This window comes from Sturnus vulgaris, chromosome 2 (genome assembly GCF_052056855.1).
Source record: "Sturnus vulgaris isolate bStuVul1 chromosome 2, bStuVul1.hap1, whole genome shotgun sequence".
Lineage (NCBI taxonomy): Eukaryota > Metazoa > Chordata > Aves > Passeriformes > Sturnidae > Sturnus > Sturnus vulgaris.
Window position 1 is genome coordinate 84,669,913 of NC_142244.1, and position 23,955 is coordinate 84,693,867.

A 23,955-nucleotide genomic window follows, 5' to 3' on the forward strand; every position below is an offset into this window, starting at 1 on the left:
TGAGTAGGGTGATTCCAGCGTGGCATGTGGTCATTCAGACACACGGGATTCACCGTGAATTAAGGGAGTCTACTCCTAACTCCCTGGGGCCATCGTGTCCCCTACACATACTCACGGTATGATAACTTGGCACCCAGATAAGCAAGTAGATGTTTTCAGTGTCAGGAAACTCATGCTATTCAGAGGGCTGTAAATATTCTCACAAGTGCATAAATAAATGCACATTTACTCACACTGCATGCTTTCACCACTAGCTTAGAAGTCATGTAATTGTGACATAATTCAACCATACAATGTTTCTGCAAGGAAATTTTAGGCTGAGGTGGTTCAGCCGAGGCATTTTTTGTGCTCTGAACATCAGTATCTATGTAGCAGGGGTCAACAATTTTCAGGTAGTGAGCCGCTGAAAAATAATGCCCAGTGGCATTACCTAACGATTTAAAACTTTATTTCCAACGATTTGCAAGAGATCTCTGTTGCCACTCCAAGCTGCAGCATTTGTTCTCTCATACCCTGAAAGAATCCTAAAGGTCCACTGGAGAAGAGGGTGTCATTGCTCTGTAGTAATGGCGAGGTGTTTAAAGGAAGTAAAGACAGACATAAACACATAGGAAATGAAGTTTTATTTATCCCACAGAAACAAAATTCTCAGGGATCTGTGTTCACCGTTGGCTTATGTAGACAAGTCAACTAGACAACATGCTTATCAGTACCATAATTACTGTTGCAGATAATTTTACTGGCAGATCTATTTCAGTTGGTGGACTTTATAACTAAAAAAAACCTTTTTCTTCGTAATAAAAGTGATGTCTACATTTAGATGATAATCTGTTTTACTTGTGTGCCAGAAACGTTTTTTTTACAGTATAGAATAGGTCCCATCCAAATTTAAATACACTAGAGCTTCCCCATATAACCCCTCAATGACTTGAAATAATAATAATACAATACTACAATAATTATAATTTTGTTTTTATCATCATGAGCATTCTAGTTAAAAGAGAAAATAAAGCCTAAAAGTGTACCTGCACACTGATATACTGATATATTTGGTATATGCTGTATCTCATTCACTTGCTGGTGTTTTGATCCAGTTAGCTAAATGATGGCAGAGACAGGAAAAGTGTCAATTTTCGTGACAGCTTTGTCTGCATGAGGACACTGTTAGCACAGCAAGGTCAATCAGGAATGAGGGAAAGGCATGAAATAGTCTAGCTAGAAAAAAACTATGTCAACCACACCTCCACATAGTATGAAGTTTAAAAGTCATTGTGATTTAGATTTTAGAGATTGAAGCATCACAAACTCATTCTAAATGAATCAGAAAAAGCTTTGTACCCATTTCCCTTTTTCAAAAGTTACAAATAATACTTCTTTTTTAAAAAAACACCCATCTTTCTAGATTAATGCCTTCAAAGTTTCCTAGAGCAGGGCCTAAGTTTTCAAGAAGAGAAATGAAACTTAAGTGAAATTCTAGTTCCTGAGAAGAGCTAAATACCATTTCAGTAATTCATTAATTAAATAAATAAATAAATAAAATTAGCCTGTGTTCCTCTCTATTGTATTTTAAACTGTGGCTTGTCAATATACATCAACTTTTCAGTATTATAAAATTAAGAATGAATTGCCTAGCTATAATTCCTTTCACTTTGCCAGTATTCAGACATAACTACAAAGTAAAAGCATTCAAATTTTTAATCCTTTGACAACTACAAATTTTCTTTAAACATAGTAAACTTTACAGAAATATCCTGGAGAAACCCAACAAGTGTGAAAGGAAATGGCAAACTCCTTACCCCAATTCTATCAGAACAATTAAGTTTTTTGGCTAATTTTGAAAACATTAAAAAATTTTGTTTGGTGACTCGAGTCCTCACAAACCCAAATCTTTCCATTTTTAGCTTATGTCAAACTTGATTTCTTTGTACTTAAAATAACTTCTGAGTGAAAATCTGTATCCAGCCCTTATGAATGCAAGTCAGACAGTGCAATCCAGTGCCCTGGATGCTTGAAGCATATCTTTGATGACATAAAGCTCAAGGTGCAAAAGTGACATCAGGTTAGAGAGAGCAGGATTGCAGTGTCTCAAGAAAACGTTCATTAGAGGAAGATTTTCTTCTGTCGGAATGGCAATGTAGAATGTCACCAACCAAAGGAGCCTGTGATCAGACAACAATTCTTCTTTCAGTGGTTCACACTGTAGCCCCACCTGAAAAATGAAAATTGGACATTCAGTATTTCCACCATGGATATTCTTTGCCAGCTTTTCCAGGGCTGAACTGGGTCACCCAGACTGGTTTCCACGCACAGACCCCTGAATGTCAGGCACCTCTGCAGTGGCAGAGACAATTGTTTGTCAAATTCCCATCTACTTCAGCACTAAATCAGTGTTTGCCCTTACCACGTGGTTTGAAACAAAGTTTCTTATTCTTGTAAGCAGTGTAGGCTGCGATTGATCCAACAACCAGTATTACAAAAGCAGAAATTACAGGAGATGTAACTCCAGCTATTAAACCGGAATCTGAGGAAAAAGAAAAAGAAGTTGTTGTTTTTGGTTTTTTTTCCAGAGGCACTTAAATAGTTTGTCTTAAGTACATTGTCTACTAAAGTATGCCTTTACCAGATTAAGAAAATAGTTTGGTGAAACCATAGAATTAAGCAGATGAATAGAAATTGTGTCATATTACAGCTGACGTGAAAATGAGGTCTTAAAGCCTAATTTATTATATGTGCTACTTCTATAAGGCTATCATTGTTTTAATATTTCATAAAGATCAGAAATCAATTGTAAAATAATGTAAATTATTTACCGTACCTGTGTTCCCTCCATAATTGAAATGATGCTCCTCGCCTCCTGGAATAGAGAGTGAAGTTTCATCAAAGAAATGTTTGTCATCCTATTGTGAGAACTAAGTCTTTACTCAGCAAAATGTGATGTGCAAAGCGCAAAAGGGATGGCCCAGCAAGACTGCAAGAGAAGAGCTCCCCTTCCACTCCCCACTGACAGCTCTGCTGGCCAGAGGAATAAGTGTTCATCCTCCTGGCACTTCCTTTTTGGGGAGGAATGTTATGGAAGGACCATATGTAACAGGCTACATCAAGCTGATTTCACAAGGAGGCCAGTATATTCTGTCTCTTCTCTACTGCCAGACAAGCAGTTTATTTTTCAGTAGTTTACATCAAGATCTTAGTCTTGGTCCATCTAATTTAGCATGCCCATGCCCTTTCCTTGCTTCAAAGGGATAAAACCTGCAGGCTTCTCTCATATGCTAGAATGCTTAAAAAAATGTTTTGGAATACTCTTCAAGTTCTAGCTTCAGGCTCAAAACCATGCTTTTTTTGTGAAGGATAACTAACCTGAATAAAAACAGTGGAGTCTGGCCCTATACCTTCAGACACAAGCAGATTACCACTAAAGCAAAACCAACGAGCTCCAATTTATAGGGGTTAGGAACACGTTGCAAGGGAAATAAGCAAATATTACCTGGTGGTAAAGGCTTTCCATCAAGGAGATCTGAGTCATCAAAACCTCCTGCAAGATAAAAATTCCAGTAGCAGAATTATCTACAACGGTAGATCCTTCAGCTCCCTTATCCACTCCTTTTGTTGTGTTCTACAGTTAAGTGAAATCCCAGCCTCGACATGGTGGATGGGTCACACTGAACCAAAATTCACCAGAAAGCTGAAGTACTGACACTGTTGGTGTCTATGTATTGTGTCTGTTTTGGGCACTTATAGGATACGTGGGCTTGGGCTCTCAGTAACACTAATCCTTATATAATATGGACATCTTGAGTCCCAGTGATCCCTGAAGCAGAGAGTCAGTGGGTCCTTTCCAGGAAAGACTGTCCACAGCTCACCACGACAGCTGTACCCAAAGAAAGTACAGGTACAGGGTGAAAGGCAGAATAGATATGCCATATTTACTTTATTTAAGCAAGTGTCTGGAGCCAAACTCAAAAGCAATACAGGCTGCCCAGCCCCATCTGCTGTATGCCCCAGGGCCATCTCAAATGCACATCTCAAATTGATTTGAACACAGGCTTATCCCTGCCCTGTCGCTAGATGTCAAATTTGAACCTTTGCATAGTTCAGTGCATACACGCCCAAAATGAAAACACAAACAAGATTAAATGTTAGTCTCGTGCCATTTAAGATCCAGCATCCCACATTTTGAGCAAACAGAAAACCTTTATGGTATCAACACTAACATTTAGAAAAAAGCTTTCTCAACTCTGAGTCAGAAACAGTGACTACAAAAGAAAGACATAGGGAAAGGGAGATAAAAACTATTACTAGAGAAATAAGAGATTAAAGTATCAAAATGTCTGCTCTGAACAGCTCATGGCACTACAATTTCTTAAGAGCAAGCAGTCTTACCAGAATTACCACCATAACTTCCTGGGCGTGGTGGAAGAGGTGGGTATAAAGGTTTTCTTGAGATGTCACCTATTGATAATTAATATTGTTAGATGATTGAACAGGCAAAACTGGGAACTGTAAATAAAAACATTTTATACCTATTTCTAATTTGTCCTCCCATTAATTAATAAAAGGATCTTATCAATAGTTAAGAAGATTTAAGCGCTATATCAGCAAATAGCTAGCTGCAAAAAATTGACTTGGAAATGAACAAGGAATATTTTCAAAAGAAGAGAAGAATCACAAAAAAAACATTGAGGGAAAATATTTTATGTATATCTGTCAAGTGCTAACTTTGTTTAAAGCTGACAGCTGGCAGGCACAATGTGTCACTGTGGGTGCCAGTGGTGCAGTTACTCAGAGCCAACAGAGAAGCTGGTGTTCTAGGCTGGGCAGGAGGCAACAGGTTATCTCATTGCCATCAGCAGGTATTAATATGGCCTGCAGATTAGTATCATCTAACAGATGCTGAATTTATCTAATGCATAATGAATTTTCTGCTCTTGAACTGTGCAAAATTAACTCAAACTTCAGCTTTGCTGTGGTTTAGGACTTTGTGCTAGCATTTAGCCTCAATTTTTTGCCAAAGGATTAGAAAAAGAGGCATTGGATAGAGCAGGAGATCTGATGATTGCTCAGTCAGGTCAAACCCTACCAAATTTAATATCTAGGGTTGCTGCTTTGTGTGCATTCTCTTGCCATCCTTTTCTCAACCAATTCAACCATGTATTTAACTGTTCTCATAGTCAAACAGTGAATTTAGCTCTGCATAAATCAAAATTAGGTCACAGAAAAAAAATTCCCTCCCCCTCCTTAAATCTTTCACCTTCCAAACATGCCAGATGCCCTTTTGCTATGTTTTCTTCTTGCCTAGCTGCTAAATACGATGCTTCTGTTTATGAGCATCATTTAGGTTCTGATCCAGAAAATTATTTTGGTATATGCTAAACTTCAAGTGAATTTAGCCTACAGGATTTTAGGTAGAGTTGTAAAGCTTTGTGGAATCAGACTTTGCCCAATTAATTATATTCAGTAGAGAAAGGACTTGCTCTGTTCCAGCTCTCTGTGTAATGAACTAAGACTCATTGTGGCACAAAAGTAGGAAACCAACAATCCCATATTTCATTTCTATTGTGATGCTGCACTTAGTCTTCTCTAAGCATAAGAAGACATAATATATGGCATAGCTGGTGAAAAAATGTGTTCAGAAATACTGATAATGAGACACATAACTTTAACCTCATCATACCATATATGAAGGTCAATTAAGAACCTGAACTGAAAATAGAACAAAGAAACAAAAACCAATGGAAATACGATTTTCCATCCTTGGAATGAAAAGGTTTGGTTTAGTTAAGATACCTAAGCTATTAATTAATACTTTAGTCAATATCTTTAACTTATCCTCTCATAACAGTACTCGATAAAAGCTTGAAGGAATGGAAGAATTATTACAGGGAGGAATAAATGAAAATATAAACCTAGGAATTATAAACAAAATTAGATGTAGCTTTGTAAAATGTGGACTATTACGTCATTCAAACAAAGTCATCAAGTGTCAGAGGGGAACTTGGAAATGGGAAAAAGAAAACAATATGAAAAGTGTCATTCTCTAAGACTGAAACATGAGTAAACCAGACCACTGCAGCTAGTTCAGAGGTTCTGTGCAATTGGCTGAGAAGCAATTTTTCTTTTTTTGTAGCTGTGATTAAAGTGGAATTTTAGGCTTTGATTCAATACTAATTGCATCTTGGGTAACTTCAATATTCAAAAACCTTTCTAGAGTACTTCACATCTTTGGTATATCTCTAAGCAGACAAAAAAAAATGGTGTACAAATTCCCAACCTCAAGGATTTCATATGACTGCAAAGTGTAGTACAGTACTGTGAATACTTTCTAGGTCAGGTCTGGGTGTTATGGGAATATCTGGAAGTTAACAGCATGCTATAATTTAATACATACAATACAAGCTTAAGCTGTATTCAGCAGTGCTCATCTCTGAAACATTCCTTCCTGAATTTCTAATTTGCCATCAGCAGAGCTGCAAGAAGCTGAAACTTTCCCATCCAGTGTTACCTCTGATTCCTAATCTTAGGCAGGCTCATTTTTGGTCGCTGAAGAAACTACAGCTATTACCTTCTTCAAGCTTCTGTCAGAGGACTTCACCCTGAGCCGTCACAGCTGCATGGGCCATGTGTGCTCTCCTCAGCCTGTGTGCTCTGCCATGGTACAGCAAGCCCCAGATAACTTCCCTTCATGCAAGGTAGGGCAGCTGGAAGCTCTCAAAGGTAGCTGGTGACCAGGTGCTGTCCCCACTCTGCAGGATGGCCCCAGGCTGAAGGGCTGCATGGACATGAGTTGTAATAACTCTCATGACCATTGCACCTCCTGCAGTATTGAAATCTCTTTTTACAAATCAGGCCGAGTTCAGTAAAAAGCTATGAAAAAAAAAGGTCCCCTTGTATTCAAGGAAGCAAGGGAGTACTCACCTCCACCAAGAGCGTCTCCTAAATGCAGATCATTGTCTAAAAATGAATAAGAGGAAGATGTAGAAAAGTGAGTTACACACAGTTCTTGAGGGAAATGAAATGTTTTCATTAGAATGTGTACAGCTGCATGTTTGACAAGCACCTTTTTCAAGTCAGTGCCACAAATTCAAATAACTTATCACACATTTTTTGAAAACTCTATTAGACTCTAACATTTTCCCATACACTAATTGACAGATAGCATAGTATTTTCTACTCAAAATACAAAGGTTTTTCCTATTTTAAATGATGTCAAAATAAATCTTACAGTTGAATCAAGATCAATACCTCTTTAATACAAGTCCAAAAATAAAATTAGCTATGTTACAATATGTAACCATAGCCATTTTTAAAATATACTTAACTATTAACATTTATATCTGTGTTTAAAATTGGTGTATGTATGTTTGGCTTAAATGTAGTTTATCGAACTGTGAAAACTGAATACCTATTTCAAGAACAAATAATAGGAAGCAATAAACCTGCTTGGGGAGAGATTGAATTAACTAATCTATGTAAGGGTCATGGTGACCCCTTGCTTCAGGCAATCATATGTGCCTGTCTTAGCTTGGGAGACAGTCTGTTTTTGTTTGCCTGAGCTATAAAGGGGTTTAGATAGAATTAAATGTCTATATGTGAAAGTTACCCAGTAAATCAACAGGCTGTGGCCATTGCCCAGCACCATACACGTCTTGCTGTACCTCGGATGGAATCTTTCCATGCAATAAACAATTTGTCCATGAGCTGCAGATGCATAAAGAAGAACTCTGTTTCTAACACAAGTGTGGATATGAGTATGTGGGTGATATTTTAAGGTGTATATGGAATGATGGAGAGTTCTGAAAGAAATACATTAGATGGATGTTATAACTCCAAGAATCTTGTTCTTGATGCTTATATGTGTGGAGTGATATAGTGAATCAGAAGAAAAGGGATAGCAAAACATATCTAAATTTTGGTAACAGTGCTTGTTGCCACAGACAATTAGATAGACTCTCAATTAAACAAATGTTTTTTTCATTATAGATGTGTCAAAATTCCTGAAACACAGGAAAATCACCTTGCAGAAATCTGTTTTCTTTTGTTCTTTATACCTAGAAGGAGTGGGAAGCTGCTTTTGCATATTACCTAGGCTTATTTGGGTAACAACTTAGAAATGCTTTGATGTCACCAGGAAATCTGACAGGAAAATGAACAAATCCATAATACATGACTTGGTTTGTTCTTGTCAGGTGTAGATCCTTCCTGTGTCTGCCCAGGAGAGAGTTGCATTTCAAAAAATACTTTACCTGTCAAATGTTAACACTGTAAGAAGCAATAAATTGAAAACTGGATTCAATTTATTTTTGTGATGAAGAATTCAAGTAAAATGCAAGTTCTGCTCTGGAGAGTTCATGTAGAGATTTGTTGCAGAAATGCTAAGGTTGATATGAATGAAATAAAAATGGAAATGCATGTGTGTGTTGGGACCAGAAAAAGCAGCAAAGTGTTAAAAAAACCAGACAATAAAGGTCACTGTTCCCAGCAGTAAAACTGAGGAATGTGTTGTTTCTATCAAAAACACCAGGCATGTGCTCCAATGACAGCACAGGTGACTTGTCAGCAGAGGAAAAGCAGAAAGGCATTCTAACACCAAAGGTTGCAGCACATCACTACTTTTCCGGTCATCCACCCAGAAAATAAGTCTGTGCACACAGCCTGTGTTCTCCGAACAAGTGAAAAAGATATAACGGGCAGCAACCTGGCCAAGGGTTCAGAGACACTGGAGTGAGAAATATTATGAGGCAAAGGACCACTCTATAATACCTGGTTACTCCTAAAGGATATGAAAAGTTTGTGGATCCTGCTTGTCATTTCTGATCAAGAAGAAGCACAGAGACAGGAGAAGAGCTCAGTAGCTGGCAAGCTCTGTCTCATGATGCTCACCAGACCAGCTAAGCACACACATCTTGGTGCTCATCAGCATGTGGGTGTGAGGATATGGCTGAATTAAACAGAATGCAGCAACAGTGTGAGTGGGTAAACATCAACTCACTTTGAGACTTTGTAAATAAATATTTCCTTCCATTAAATTTTGTGATGAATTTTACTACATTAGGGAGGTGCCTACTGCCTACTCGGGCAGAGGTGCACGGAATGCCCAGAGGAAACTCCTTGTAACTGGCCTCAGCTGAACAAAAATCTCAGTGAGCCTCACTTCTGAATGAGACATAGAGGAAACCCTGAAGTTAAAATTAAGCATTAAGAAGAACATACTTTTATACCATCTTCCTGCATTTTCCAAATCCAATAATTTGGACTTGGGTTTTTTAATAAGTTTAAATTGCTTTTTTAAACTCTCTGCAGTCCTCTGTAGCACTGAAGGAGACTGAAATAGTCTGGAAAACATGGAGTTCTTCCTGCCCAAAAATTTGTAGATTTGGTTAGGGCAGATGTTCATCTGATGTTCATATCTCTAACAGATTTAGGAGTCCTTAAAAATAAAAATTCCTTTCACTTGACTGAGGCAGCTTCAGTGCAGATATCGACACCCTAAGCTACCTTTAAACACGACCAAGGATAAAGTATTTTACGGCACAATTCAAATAACTTGAAATGTTTACATTAGGATGGAAACAAATCCACATTTAGTGCAATGTTTTAAAATAGACAGACACTCCTAATCTCGACCAGATACAAATGTTGTTTGCCAAATGAAGTGGGAAGGAAGAATTCAGCCATTAAAGTGTATAATACCAACCACTTTCACAAAATACTGCCCCTGTTTGTTCAAAGAGGGAGCGAGAGAATTGTGTGAAAAATGTAACTGCTTTCATGCACCTAAAATCTTATTGTAAAGTTTGTCCAGATAAGACCTAAAGTTTGTGGGTTTTTTTTTATCCAGCAACGTCCAAGCATTTTGTTTGATAGACAGAAGTTATTCCAGTGCAGTTTAGGTGAAAAAAAATTGTATGTTGTCATAAATTGTTCCATCACAAATGCAATTTTGTTCTTGTTTGGAATTTGGATTTTTTCAATGTTAACAAGTGTTCATTGGAATTTGTTGTTTGGCATTCTCAGGACTGCAACTCTCCACTGTTCAGAGCCTTTTTTCCTTTCTGACACAAGTGGTTGTAGCAATCAATACTAGATAATATGAATCAAATACATGGTGAGAGGAAAGAAAAACCTAACATTGTTCTGATTATTTTCCAACTCTGCTATCAAGCGTCATGAATAAATATACTAAAAAGAAAAGATAATAGGAAAAAAAGTAGAGAAATAGTTAGCCATTTTTAGCAAGAGCTACCCATTGTTATACTCCCCAGGGAGTTCAGAACAATCTAGAAAAGTGTGAAGAAGGTCTTCAGGAAATAAAACTCTATCACTGGCCAGCCATGCTTAAACGCCTTACTCGAAGCAGTAAAGACAATTAATTGATAATTGTCAAAACAGGACTTATTTTACTTTAAGAAGACAGCTGGTATTCATAAATTATCTCAGCTAAAGCACAGCAGTAAATACAATAAAGAACCTCATGTGAAAGTTTCTTGCATATACAAAATCAGTTTTATGACCCATTATTTCATTACTCACTGAACACAGGTCTTGTCGGCCTTCTGATCACTGTAGGCTTCCTGGTAATTATGTCATCTGTTGAACACAATGGCATGACAATAAACATTAACAGCTTCAACTTAACAAAAGCAGATATCTGCAAATGTAGAGAGCTGCTTTCAATAATCTTTTATGTATCACAGCAGAAGCCAAAAATGAAGGAATATGTTTTCAAAGCTATTTTTTTTGTTTATTTGTTTTACAGAAGATTGTCATTTCATGATAGAAACATTGAAATCCAGCATTCTCCAGTTCTGCGTATCTTTAACATATCTAATAACTAACAATACATATCTGTGTATCTAATAACTTCATATTCCATTCCTCAAGGAAAAAGACTTAAGATTTATTATTAGATGTAAATTCCATAGTAAAATAAGGATAGAAAATTTACATACCAGGGTGATCAAGGGCATCAGCTAAATCAAAATCACCTTGACCTAGAAGGAATGTGACAGAAGACACTAAGTCAGCAGGCAAGTTTTCATGACCTCTAGACATGAGGGCTCTGTAGAGAGCCAGAGCACCAGTAAGAGGCAAAAGAAAGACCCAATCAAACAGCACAAGCTGTCAGCTGGCATCCCTGCACAGTGCTGTCCTGAATGACTGTGAGAGATGGGCTCATTTAATTCAGGGAAGTTATTTGTTCAGGTAGGCCAAAGAGAAGCTATTCTCTTGTGTTATCATATTCACCTGCTGTGCAAACACCCCTTTGAAGAACACAGGTTGCCAGTTAGAGGGCACAGGACTATTTCCAGGAGACAGCTGAAAGTAGCATTCAGCACAGTACATGATTTTGTGAACCAAAATCATTAGGTGAGAATTTTTTACATCTTCATTATTATTTTACTGGCTCAGCTTTGCAAGCAACTTTGCTGTCAAGCCTGCCTTGTGATCACTTTCAACACAAATCAGCTTTGTTTTTTTAATTCTTACTGTAACATGGGCCATAAGTAAAAGATATTAAGATGTGTTTACCTAATTTAGTTTCCTCTGTAAATTAAAAAATCTGAAAAGGGAAAAAATTTCTTCCTCTTCTGTTAGGTGACAGCAATGTCTTTGAATATCATAGCAGAGTAATTAGTATCTGTACTTTTGAAGTTAGCAGGCAAAGAAAACTGGAAAATATTTTGAATGTATAAACTGAAGTCAATGACTTTGAACTGAATACACATAGTTATTCATGTGAGTTTTACTTTCAACTCCATAATCTTCCACTTTCCTTGTAATATACAGGCTTCATGAGACACACGTTTGCAGAGTATGTATCCAATGGTCTTCATCCAGGGTGATGCATCACCCTTGTGTTTGCATTCCAAACATAAGATCAGCCTACGCAAACCCACAAAAAGTCATGACATGCTATGACTTCCCTAAACAGAAATGCATTACTGTGCTCTATCTAGTAAGCCTCAAGCTGCACTTGATCTGCATATGTTTATTATCCCTTGTACGAGGCTTAATACCAAACTGCTCATTGAGGAGTTTTCCTTGGCAAGTCTTGAACATTTATCAGCAAGAAAGGTGTCACTTTTCAATTGAAGAAACTGAGGAACAGAGAGATGCTGTCAGAGCTTTGTCAGCACAGCAGAGCTCAGGGCTCAACTCAGCTCCTTCATCGTGACAGGTCCTGTACATCTCCATGGCATTCTTCTCATTAATCACTGTTCCTGAATAATAGCTCTTGCCTGTGTCACAGAGCTTCCAGAAAGATTAATTTTCAGTGGTGAAACATTGTGTAATCCTCAAATAACAGTCAGCGCAGGATATATAACGTAGAAGTGTTTTGATTCCCACGAGGATTTTAGTGTAAGTCTGTGAAATTAATTATAGATGGGGTCTGATGGAAGAGATTAAACCAGGCTAGAATGCAAAGTTGGAATGGCTTCTAAAACAAAACTGTCCCAATAAAATATTAAGAGGAATATGTTTGGTAGGTAACAGCATAAGACTTTCCCAGTAATGTCAGAAGAGTGGCAGGTTATCTCTTTATAATTTGATTTGTTCTTGTAGCGTTGTCTCATCTGGCTACTTCTCCCTCCTCTGCCCTGGCCCCTCAGTCAACATTGCCAAGTTCAGTAACTTTTGGATTGGGTCTTCAGGTGGATGATTTCATAGAATCATGGAACCACAGAATGGTTTATGTTGGAAAGATCCTTAAAGACCATACATTTCCCACTGTCATTGCCTTGGGCAGGGACACCTTCCCTAGACCAGATTGTTCTGTGACCCATACAACCCTGAATATTTCCAAAGATAGGGTATCCACAACTTCTTTGGACAACCTGTTCCAGTGTTTCTCCACACTCATAGTAAAAACCCAAGTCTTCCTAATATCTAATTTAAAACTACTCTCTTTCAATTTAAAGCTATTTTTAAAGCCTTAATCTAAGGTTCTGACAGGCTGGAGTTTTTTAATGTGAATCCATTAAATACATAAATATATAAAATAAACAAGTTACTTCATCAGAGGACACCTTCTGCTTGAGCCCTGAGTGCACCACCAGCCCTTACTGGCCCTGAGCTTCTGCCCACAGGCTGCCACCCTAGCCGTGGAACCCTTTGATCTTGATGCAGACACACTATGCACAGGCAGACATCCTGGCATTGCCTTGACTTATATGGCCAAATTATATTTTTCTGAAGCATTTCTTCAGTGCCAGCAGTACAAGCAACTTAAGCTTGACAGTCCTTTGATTTTGTCCTCTGGTAAAATCCTCATTTTTGATCAGCATCCTGAGTACTGGAGGAGGTTGTCTGATCTGAACCCCATTGCCTCAGGATACCACCATCATCAATGGCTAAAACAATTTCTTGTTGGAGTGAGTCATCAGGAACAATTTTGTAAACATAATCAGAATAAGAGTCACAAGAAATAAATTTGTAATACAGAAGAGCTGTTGGCCAAGCCAGCTTCTTTGTTACAGGTCATGACATGCAGGAACTAACAATATGGAAAGCAACTACTGAAGTCCTAATGCTGTAAAGAGAATGTGACAAAATCACCTTGTGAAGGAAGACAGTGGAAAACTTTGAGGTAGAATGATTCTTTGAAGTGAGGGAAAAATAAAAATAGAAGGTGGAATCTAATTAGATTATGAAATTCATGCAAGAAAATGCAGATGCTTTCAATTGCATAAGAACTAAAGCAAAACAACAGATTGAAACAGTTACTGACACCTGCCTTTCTTCTGGGCAACACCAATGTTTCCCTCTCTTATTGTATGTCTGTTCTGTTATGGAAAAGGTGTGAAAAAGGAAAAGGTGTTCTTTTGAGACTTCAGGGGAGAAACAGAAGAAAGCTACAGAAATTCTGAAAAGAGAAAAAAGAAGACTGAAAATCTCCTGCAGGAATTATTCAGATTGATTTTTTAAAAGATTATTTCTGATGTTAAACCAAGCAATAAAAAGAAAAGGACACCAAGACGGAAAGACTGCCTGGGAGTAAGACAGGAATCCACAATGAAATCTCTTTGACTATTTAAACATAAACTTTGATAGATGGGCAGTTTGTATGAGGACATCTGTGCAGCATGGTAAATTATACTAGAATAAACCAAAAGACTTCTTGGACCTTGATGCCAACTTCCTCTGATAATAACATCAAATGACCACAAGGAGTAAGATTCTGGAGCAGAATTTCAAATGTTTATTACCATTCCTGAGACTGTAATACCTAGATATTTCTAAGAATGTGATTTTAGGAGGATAACAGTTGGTTAAATAGCTGAACCACTCGGACTTTATCCACACCATGGTTGGTGTAAAAACAAAACCACATTACAGTCTCAGAAAATATTTAGCTCAATAGGAGCCGCAGTCATTTCAAAGAACTCTGAAGATAAATGACAAGGGAAGCAAATTAGTGAAGCTCTCCACAGAACAAATAGACTGAAATAAATTAATTCTCCACATTTTTTTAATCAGCGTTAATGATTGAAAGAGTTGGCAATATATTGATGATAACGAGAAGAAAAGAAATTTTAGTGAGTCAGAAAGAGCTTTGTGCCACTATTTTGGTTTTTTTTTAAAAATTCGCTGGATTTTTTGTGTTTGTTGACGTTGACTTTTTGTTGTTTGTTTGTTTTAATCTGGATAAAGTTGTGAAGAGATTTAGCTGTGCAGGTGGTATTATCTCAGAATTATCTCTGCTATTACTGCTTTTTGGCTAGTATGCTATTTTCTTGGCATTACTTCTAACCTTTCTTCTGGGAGTATTCCTGTTTTGACAAGGAAATAAAATTACTGTAATAATTATTTTTTGTGGGTGGTCCTCAATGACTCAGAATTTGAGAAAATGCTTGCAAAGACATGTCCTCAGGCACATCTGCATTTAGTGTTCACAAATTCTGAATACTGGTTTCCTGAAAATATGACCCAAACACCCAGTCACTGAAATGCAGACGGTAGCATCTTTTGTCTATGGTTTATTTTGTTATCTAAATGTTGAATGGGTCCACCACCCTTTAACCGTGTATCTGTTTGAGCACAAGGGTCTGAGGTCCTACAGCTTTTGAGTTGCATTTGTGAGGAGCAAGGCTGGATTCTACAGGTGAGTGTTACCACTTTGTCATGACAACAGCAGTCAAGCTTTCTGACAAAAGGCTACTGCGACATCACTCTGCAATTTTCAATCTCCATATGAACACAGCTTGTGCCCCTCAAAATGATGCAGATTTAAATAGGGCAGCAATGAATATTCTTAAGTAAGGATCAGGTTATGTGACAAATGAGATTAACTTCTCAGGCTTTTAATATGCATATTCTAGTATTAAAAAGGAAGCTAAAATCCAGGAGAAAATGTATTTGTATGAGTTTGTAAGTGTTTCTGGACACACAACTTAAATGCACATATGTAGATGTGTGTTAGATAAATAATTTTGTCATTAAGATGATTAATTGTCTTTGGGTGCATTGCTAGTAGTCATATGTTTGGGATGAGATTACCTGTGTGATAAACATATTAGAAGCAACTAACTTCTAATTCTGAGTAAGACAGAAAGGGAGAATAAGTTGATTTTACAGTATTTAAAGATTTGAACAAGTAGGATTTCTTCAGTGTAATTAAATAGGAATCGTTTCATGAATACGAGCTTAAAACATCATGAAGCTGGCAGAGACAGAGAAAGAAGTCTGTGACTTAAAATTGAGAAGAAAAATTTTCTAAAAGAGAACAATATGTTACCAAAATCACTCATGATACTCATATGTTTATTTTTTGCTGAAATTTTAAGTTATTCTTCACACAGACCATTTCTGATTATGATATAACCAAGAAACTTATTTGCTCAATAATGAGAAAACAGCATGTATTTTCCCTTGCATGGGACTTGGAACATACCTGTGTACTGGTCCAACTTTATTCAGGAAGCAACTATAATTGTTTAAAGAAAATTACTCATTTCTGGGAGAACACAAAAGTTTACGCCCCAGAATGGACACTGTGGACAAAATCTCAATGAGTAGGTACTATTTCTTTCATGTAATAGCCCCATGATCCATATTTCCTGATGATGTTACTGTAGCTTGTTTTTCTTTCAAGGACCTTTAGTTTCATAAACAACGATTGCCATTACAACCCCTTGATGCTGGGGTGGAAAATGAGCATGCTTTAAAATCTATAATTAAGATGCAAGGTCCAGTATATAGACCACAACATGTAGACCTGATTATTGGCTTCATGTTTTTTTGCCAGGCCACTTCTGGTTTTAGTTTAAATGCAAGGGAAATGAAAAGGACTCTTTTGCTTATTCATACAAGAACACATTTAAATAATTACCAGCAACTAAGATGCACTAATAAAGAAGGAGTGGCTGTACAGCTTTAGGTCTGTGTAACACAAGAAAACACAAGAAAATCTTTTAGTTCTATGATATTTGCATCTTCAGCATTCTTACATTTCTCCATCCTAAAATTTACTTTCACAAAGCTTTCTGAAAGTTTTATGCCTTCCCTATTTCTCACATGATATGCCCTACATACATAAAATAAAACAGATATAATTTTCTGTATTTTGCATCAGAGTGTGTGCAGAAGGAGATGGTGTGTGCTGTAAAATTGCAGGCAGAGCAAAAGAATTGGGATCTCCCATGAAGGAACAACACACATGTCCCTGTACACTTTACTCAGATTTTCAGCTTTGTGTCATGAGGCAGAAGATCTTAGCCCACAGTGTGGACTCTTCATCCAAAACTTCTCTCTGTCACTACAGGTTCATTTGGTCTGAGTCTCAGGCTTAATGGTGGTCATATTGCATGAGACCTGTATTCAAACAAGAGTCCTGTACCAGTATTCCTACTGAAATCCTTCGTGTGGCACAGGCAACAGCTGCATTGGGCTCTCAGAGTGACCATTCACTGCCTAGGTGCCAGCTGGCTAATTCCCACTTTCTCCAGTGAGTAGTCTGGAGACAACAGAGAGAACTGAATATAATATAGGTGGTGAGGGAGATGCCAGGCTTTGCTCTTTCTCTTGCTCACAGAGTGTGTTTTAATGTTCCTCTTCCCACTTTCGTACGAGGTATACCTGGTAAAATGCATGCAAAATAGCTCTTGACCTTCAATTCTTCAATTATGGATAGCCCCTGGTTCCTTCACCACTGGTGTAATTAGACCAGGGATGTAAGGAAGGACTTCAACTTGTCTGCTAATCTTAGTGCCTACTCTGGCCTTTGCATTCAATTTTCTTTCTGTAGCGTTGTTGCCCTTTGAAAATACATTGCTGTGATTTAACTTCTACATAAAAATTCTGCATAAATAGAATTAAAAATCTATTGGTAACAGGCAATACTTGTTTCATAACCCATCCAAGCCCATTCTTTCAGCTAGGATAGTGTGTTTGCCTACAGAAGATATTTTACTACAGATTTAAGATTTAAGTATTTTTAGTATTTTCCCATAATGTTCATAGACGTCAGCCTGTGGAAAGGAAGGAAGACTCTAATCAAAACAAAATTAATCTCTCTCTTCCCTACTATGAGGCAAAATGCCATAGAAAGGTTTATTTTTATTGATTTATAATCTTGAAAGAATGCTGACATTTATTTGTTATTTATTAGCCTCAATGGGATTTAAAGAGTTTGACAATTAATGGTGGAAATAAATTAATAATACATACTCAGTCAGGTTGGTCACTGCTGCCAGGCTTGCAACATGGCAGCAATGTTTGAAAGTGAACCTGAGAAGCTGAGGAACTGCACCAGTTGTTTTCTCCTCGCAAGCTCTGATGTTGCAACAGTTCTGCCCTTGTTAGTGTTTCAACCAGTTCGGATATGTATATTTCTCAAACTGCAATCACACCCTTAGCTGATAGCACAGATAATGCCTACGGATAATCACAGTTCAGGTCTTGGGAATGACATAGTTTTGGCATCCAGCACAAGAGAATTTGTTGCCTGCTGAATCTTTAAGTGCTTCAGCAGAGAGCCCTCACATAGAACAATGTGAGGACTGCAGACATCATGGAGCAGTATAAGAAAAAACAGGACTATGTTTGCCATCTCTCCTCTTGTCTTTTAACTCCAGGGAAAACGACATTATTCATAGAACTAAGTCTGTATGGGTCTCAAATTCAAGCAGGTCTACAATTTTCTCCCCATAAAGTGCACAGCTAATTAACCGAGACTACAACTGATTTTGTGTCTAAAACTTTGTAAGCCTTAGCAGAACAGAGGTTCATGGTTTACTGACTAGCAATAAATGCTATTCCCTTTACCTATGTAGCATTCAATACCTGATGGAGTAAATGTAAACCATCTTAGACATATCAGTCTTTGCACTGTCTTTGTTACTGGCTAAACATGTGCTCTATCAGTCAGCATTAAAGATCATGGATATATAGATTATATCTAGGTTGAGAACCTGAGGAGCATTCTGGGCAGTCATGGCTCAGTGAGAGTCTCAGTTGCCTTCCAGGGGAGAGCCCCAGGTTGCACAGCTTCCCCACTGCAGGTGTGCGTGCGGGTGTGTGGCCCAGATGGGACCTCTGTTTCAAAAAGATGAATGATCTCAGTCACTGAGAAGCAACCTGAGTTGTGTCTGAGCCCACCTTAAATGGGCAGTGCAGACACAGCCAAACCTGAATTATCCGAGATCAGCCAAGCTGCAGGAACTGATGAGGGATGTCACTGTGAAATTCAGTGGAAGAAGTTTCTGTGAAGTTTGTTTTATTTGGATTGGGCTAAAAGCCTCACAGACAATTAGTCGTTGAAACTGTAATACATAAGAGTCTTCATGTAACCTACCTAAGTCTGGAAATTCCAAAAGCCAGAGTGTAGCTAAAAACAGAATACTGCAGTGAGCATATATGTTTCTGAACTGTATCACATTTCACTTTCCTTGTTCAATATGGTTCTTGCTTCTGGTGTGCTTCTGTCGAGATGTGTGCAGCAAGGTAGTCTAGCCAACTAACTCAGGATAGCTGGACATAAAGGAAATGCTGGATGGTAAGAGGAATGATGTCATCTGGTCTGGCTGTGGTGGTCCAGTAGTTTATAGATGCTATCATTCAAGATTACAATCTAGATAAGAATTAAGCTGGCTATAAAGGGGTGATCATGCCATAGACATTCTTTTCATAAGAATTTAGCCCAGCTTTTCACCAGCACGGCCAAGCCTTTGTCATATCATGTCTTGATTGGGATTGAGAAAATGTTCTTGTAAATATCCCCTGAAACATGGTGAATACTTTGATGATAAAACTCAGTGGCTATTGCCCCAGAATTAAAATAATTATGTTTGCTTGTCAAAGTGGATTAAATAGTTTCCAGAGTCCTAAGACTGTGCCCAAAGCCCACAGCAACTTCCAGCAATGACTTCTCCCCCAGAGCAGAGCCTGAACTGGCTCTAAATTAACACATGTATAAATGAAGAATGATTAGGCTGACTACACTTGTAATTAAATAGTAGTGTATATGTAAATTTGCTTGCTCATGCTCAGATTGTCTGAACAGAACTATTCAGCATATGACAGTTACAGAACAAGAAATTCTGCATGCCAAGAGGTGAGAGTCTGCATGAATCATCACTGCTCACAGCACAACATGCAGGCCAGCACAGTCCTACTGCTCTGCTCTTTCTATGCCATGCTAATTGCTGAAGACCTCTAAATAATTCCTCATTTGTTAAAATCAAATCATTGAACTAAGTTAAGAAAAGGTTTTTTTCTTGGCCCATCACTGCAACATCTCCTAGGGACTTGTTTTAAATCAGGAGTGGTGGGAGGATCAGCAGCAGCTGCTGTTTTGGAACTAGTGATTAATGATTGATTTCTTCTTGCAGCCAACACTGTACTAAAAGTTTCTGCAGCATTGTTAATATACAAAAAAGACAAGATTACAAGTACACCACATGGCAGATGCACACAAAGTTAATTCTATTTGGTTTAACCTCAAGGAAAGTTTGGAAGAATATTTTGATGAAATAAACTGTGTTTGAATATAGTAAAATGACTCAGTATGAAAATGCTACCTCTTCCCTATTGCAATTCATTAATCAAAAATATATATACAAAAATGTACTCAAAATGTATTCAATTCTTAATTAGTTCTGCATGAAAAAGTATGCTTGTGTGTGCAATACATTTACTAAGGTTAGTTTATAATTATTAAAGCATATTCTCCAATATAAAAGCATGAACACCTTTAAACTGAATCAGAATTTGTTTTCACAATAGAACTCATAGATTTCAAAATATCAATAACCAAGGAAAGCTTTAAAACATGAAGTCGTTATTTGACTAAGGACCTCTTTGGAAACTGTAAGTTCCCCTGGAAGCTCTCATTTTACAGCTTCCATTTTAAAAAGTTTATACTCAAGCCTAAGCTTGTTAATCATTTTAGGGATGCAACAATAAGAAATTATAGTAAACAAACTTCAAGTAGCACAGCTATTATGAACAATCATCCAGGAGACATGTATCTCTTTAGAAACTGGTGAAGTGCATATAAACACTTTTGAATGCTTCTCATGAAACAGTAGCTAAAAAAAAAAAAAAAAAAAAAAAAAAAAAGCTAGCAAGCATTTCCAAATAAACAAGCATCCTTTTTCGGGGTTGAGAGCTTAGGTTCTATGGTTTGGGTTAGGGGTTTCTTTTCATTTTTAATAATCTAGCCTTTGAAATAAGCCAAAGTAAAGGTCACTTACCTCTTACATGGACTAGAAGGAAGCCAAGGCACAAAACCAAAATACTTCTGAATTTCTCCATGCTCTTCTATACGGTGCCTTGATTGTACCAGTTGGTTTTTCCAAGCAATGAAGTTGCAACTGCAGTGACAAGGTTTGAGGGAGACACTTGGAATCAGCAGTTTTGTCCAAAGAGGTTTCTCACCACCACACCCAAGCTCTGCAAGAGAGAGAGAAACCTTTTTGTGTACAAGGCAAGTAAAAAAAGCAAGCAACCCTGCTAGAGCCAAGATGTGAGCAGCACCTTAGGTGCCCCCTGTGCTCCAAGAAACTTATTTATCACCCAGGCAGGAAGCACGGAGAGCTGGGGAAGCAGTCAGCACCCAATGAGGAGGGTGCCCGAACACTCTGGATCCACCTCCTTCCCAGAGGGGAAAGCCAACCTGTTTGGCATCCTCGCCTTCAAAGTAGGGTGTGGTGCTGTGGGAGCTGAAGTAGCTTGTAAGAAGAGACCGTACTTCTCTGAAGCATGCTTGAAAAAATCACTCAGACATACTCTGTCCTCAAAGCAGCACTTTCTTGCTTGTTTCTTAGCTCAGCAATAACAGCTGATGAAAGCAATCCTGTCAGCCTTACCCCATTACTCGGGCCACCAAATTAAGGAAGCAGATGGAGGTTAGGAATCCACTTTGCAGCAACTTGGAATTGGCTACAGAGGGATGACAAAAAAAACCCCTAGTTTTATAAATTTAAAATGTGATGTTGAACTACTGAACTGAAGCATGCTCTGCTCCCCAGTGGATGCTTATCTTCACAGGTAAACATTGCACATCATGACTATTTCTATTAATCTAGTCTGGGGAAAGATGCCAGATAGTGCTGAATGTGATGGTACAAAGCTTTGGAAAATGAAAAAAAATCATGCATCTATCTATATACATGGACATACCTTTAAATTCTGATGTGATTTAAATCCAGTTTTGTCATAGCATCACAGCTACCTCATGCATCTCTCTAGCAAACAGATGTGCCTACAGTCTTGTCCTTTGAACTGGATTGCAGCCATCTCCCTGGTGCCCAGCAGCATCAGGGTGAGTGCTGTGCATCCTCCCTTGTGCTGTGGAATAAGCTGCAGGGGGTTTTGTCAGAGCTGTTTTGTCTAGGGCAGCAAATAGCTCAGGACTCTGCTGCCATGAGTGGCCAGTCTGAGCACTCGTGGTGTTGCTGGGTGATTCAGTCTGATGTGGGGCACAGGCTGTCCCCAGCTGCATTGCTGTTGAGTTACCCAGAACATACAACTGAACTCGTGCTTTTATGCTAACTACAAAAAACAGATGCAACAACATCGGATGGACCGATAGAACTTGGTGGTACTGGATCCTCAAGAAGCTTGATGTTCAAGTAGGTCAACTCCCTCCCTCTCCCCTGCCCAAATTTGTAACAGCAGAATGGTTTATAAAGGTCTGGCTTATAGCTACTAATAGAAGTTCTAAAGTTTAATTTTGGTATCATCATTCTCCATGTCAGGGCCAACTGCTCAGTCTCAAAACAGTTAAGGACATTTAGGCTGAAGATGTGACTTTTTCAGCCAGTTAAAACAAGAACTATACCATGAAATGAGCAATCCCATAAATCCACTGTTTTTTGTTTTTTATTTTGCAGAATGCCAAAAGCAGGCCCACGTGTGCTGATCTTCGTACAAGTGATGAATTTGCCTGAAGGGAACAGGAACAGGAATGTAGGCAAGGTTAGGTACTAGTCCCAGGCAGGTCCCAACAGCTTACACATGTTCAGTAGCTTTACTTCAAAATAGTTGTTCCTGCAAGTAAAGTCTTCCCAAAATGCAATGTCTCACCTGTCTGCTGATACAACTCCACCGTGAAATTGAACATTCTCAGATAAAGTTTAAAGATGATGCACATCTTGTTTGGTTCTTCTGAAGCCAGCTGTTGCCCTATCTAGCTAAATAACAATATGAAAGTGGGTGGCACTGGAAGGAGTGGAGCTAGTGTAGGAGTCAGGATGTCTTGAATGCTTATCCCCCTCCTGTTCTTGGGAGCATTACAGGAACTTAATCTCAGTGCTGTCAAAAATATGCAAGAGCTTGCCCAAGATAGCATGTAAAAAATATTGTATATTAAATATATGAGCTAATACCTGACCATAAATTGCAATTTTAGCACTTGAAAAATCATTGACCCAGGTTTTTCACTGTAAAGGAAAACAAAGTTCTCTCTACCATTCACCTGACAAGATGGCTGAATTGCCTATTTTTTTTTTTTTTACTTGTCTTTTAAGGAAAATCTCAATATTTTAGAAGTGCAAATGGAGGTAGAAAAGGAGCCAATGTGTCTGTCTATTTTCTACACCAAATACTTTTACCCCATCAGGCCTCTTTCAGATGAGACAAGCTAAAAGGGAAAAAGAGCTCAGTCACAACTCATCACAGTGGCAGCCCCATCTTCCTGTGGGCAGAGCTCAGACATTGCTCTCTCTGGCATAGGAAACCGGCTGTATGTGTCTACTGGAGATGAAAGAACTGAATTATACACTAGAACTACTTGGGAATGCCACTAATATCCTACACTACTCATCTTTTTTTCATAAAAACACAAGTACTTTAATTAAAATATTGAAGCATCCAGTAATATAAGGCATTAATTTAAATGTAAGCCAAACACACAAGTTAACTGGTGATACAATTTCTTGACAACAGAATACAATTACTACATACTAGCTAAAGCTTCAGTGATTTTTCAAGCAGATCGAGGAATGTGTATTTTATTCTTGTGGTTATTAAAGTACTCTAAATGCAGAGATTTGGAAAAACTGTAGGTTTGCCTCATTTAAATCCTTTCCCCATTCCTAATAATCTCTTCACTTCCTTTTAAATGTGTCTTTACATTTGTGTAATAGAAAAGAGCAAAAAGGAAGTAACATTTTCAACTTGTGAAAAGGTTATGGCTTGCTTCATAATCCTCTCAAGTGAAAAACACGTAGGACAGTGTGTTTGAGATGGTGTCCAAAACTAATAAGTGAAAAAAAAAAGCCAACACAGTAAAGCAGCAAGTGTAATTCAGCCCAAGATATACTGACAACTGAGAGCACTAAAATGTTTTTCTTAGTATTCAAAATTTGGCACAGATACTGAAATGTGCACAAGTAAGAGCTACAGCAAAAAGCTGCCAAATGTTATGCTTAAGATTTCCCTGCTTTCATTGGCCCAATCCAATGAATTCATTTGGATAACTTTGAATAAGTGTTTGAAATGAACATCACATTTGAA

At 38.0% G+C, this 23,955-nt stretch overlaps 1 protein-coding gene across 1 annotated transcript; it reads right to left on the minus strand.

Moving 5' to 3' along the window:
- Positions 1-637: 637 nt before the first annotated feature.
- On the minus strand, positions 638-11,049 carry XG (Xg glycoprotein (Xg blood group)). Its single transcript, XM_014892068.2, has 8 exons — positions 10,947-11,049; positions 10,528-10,584; positions 6,913-6,948; positions 4,381-4,449; positions 3,485-3,532; positions 2,816-2,854; positions 2,402-2,521; positions 638-2,209 (listed from the first exon to the last, which is right to left on the minus strand). Exons 1-8 carry the CDS (start codon positions 11,047-11,049, stop codon positions 2,193-2,195), a joined length of 489 nt encoding a protein of 162 aa, XP_014747554.2. The 3' UTR covers positions 638-2,192.
- Between the last annotated feature and the right edge of the window lie 12,906 nt (positions 11,050-23,955).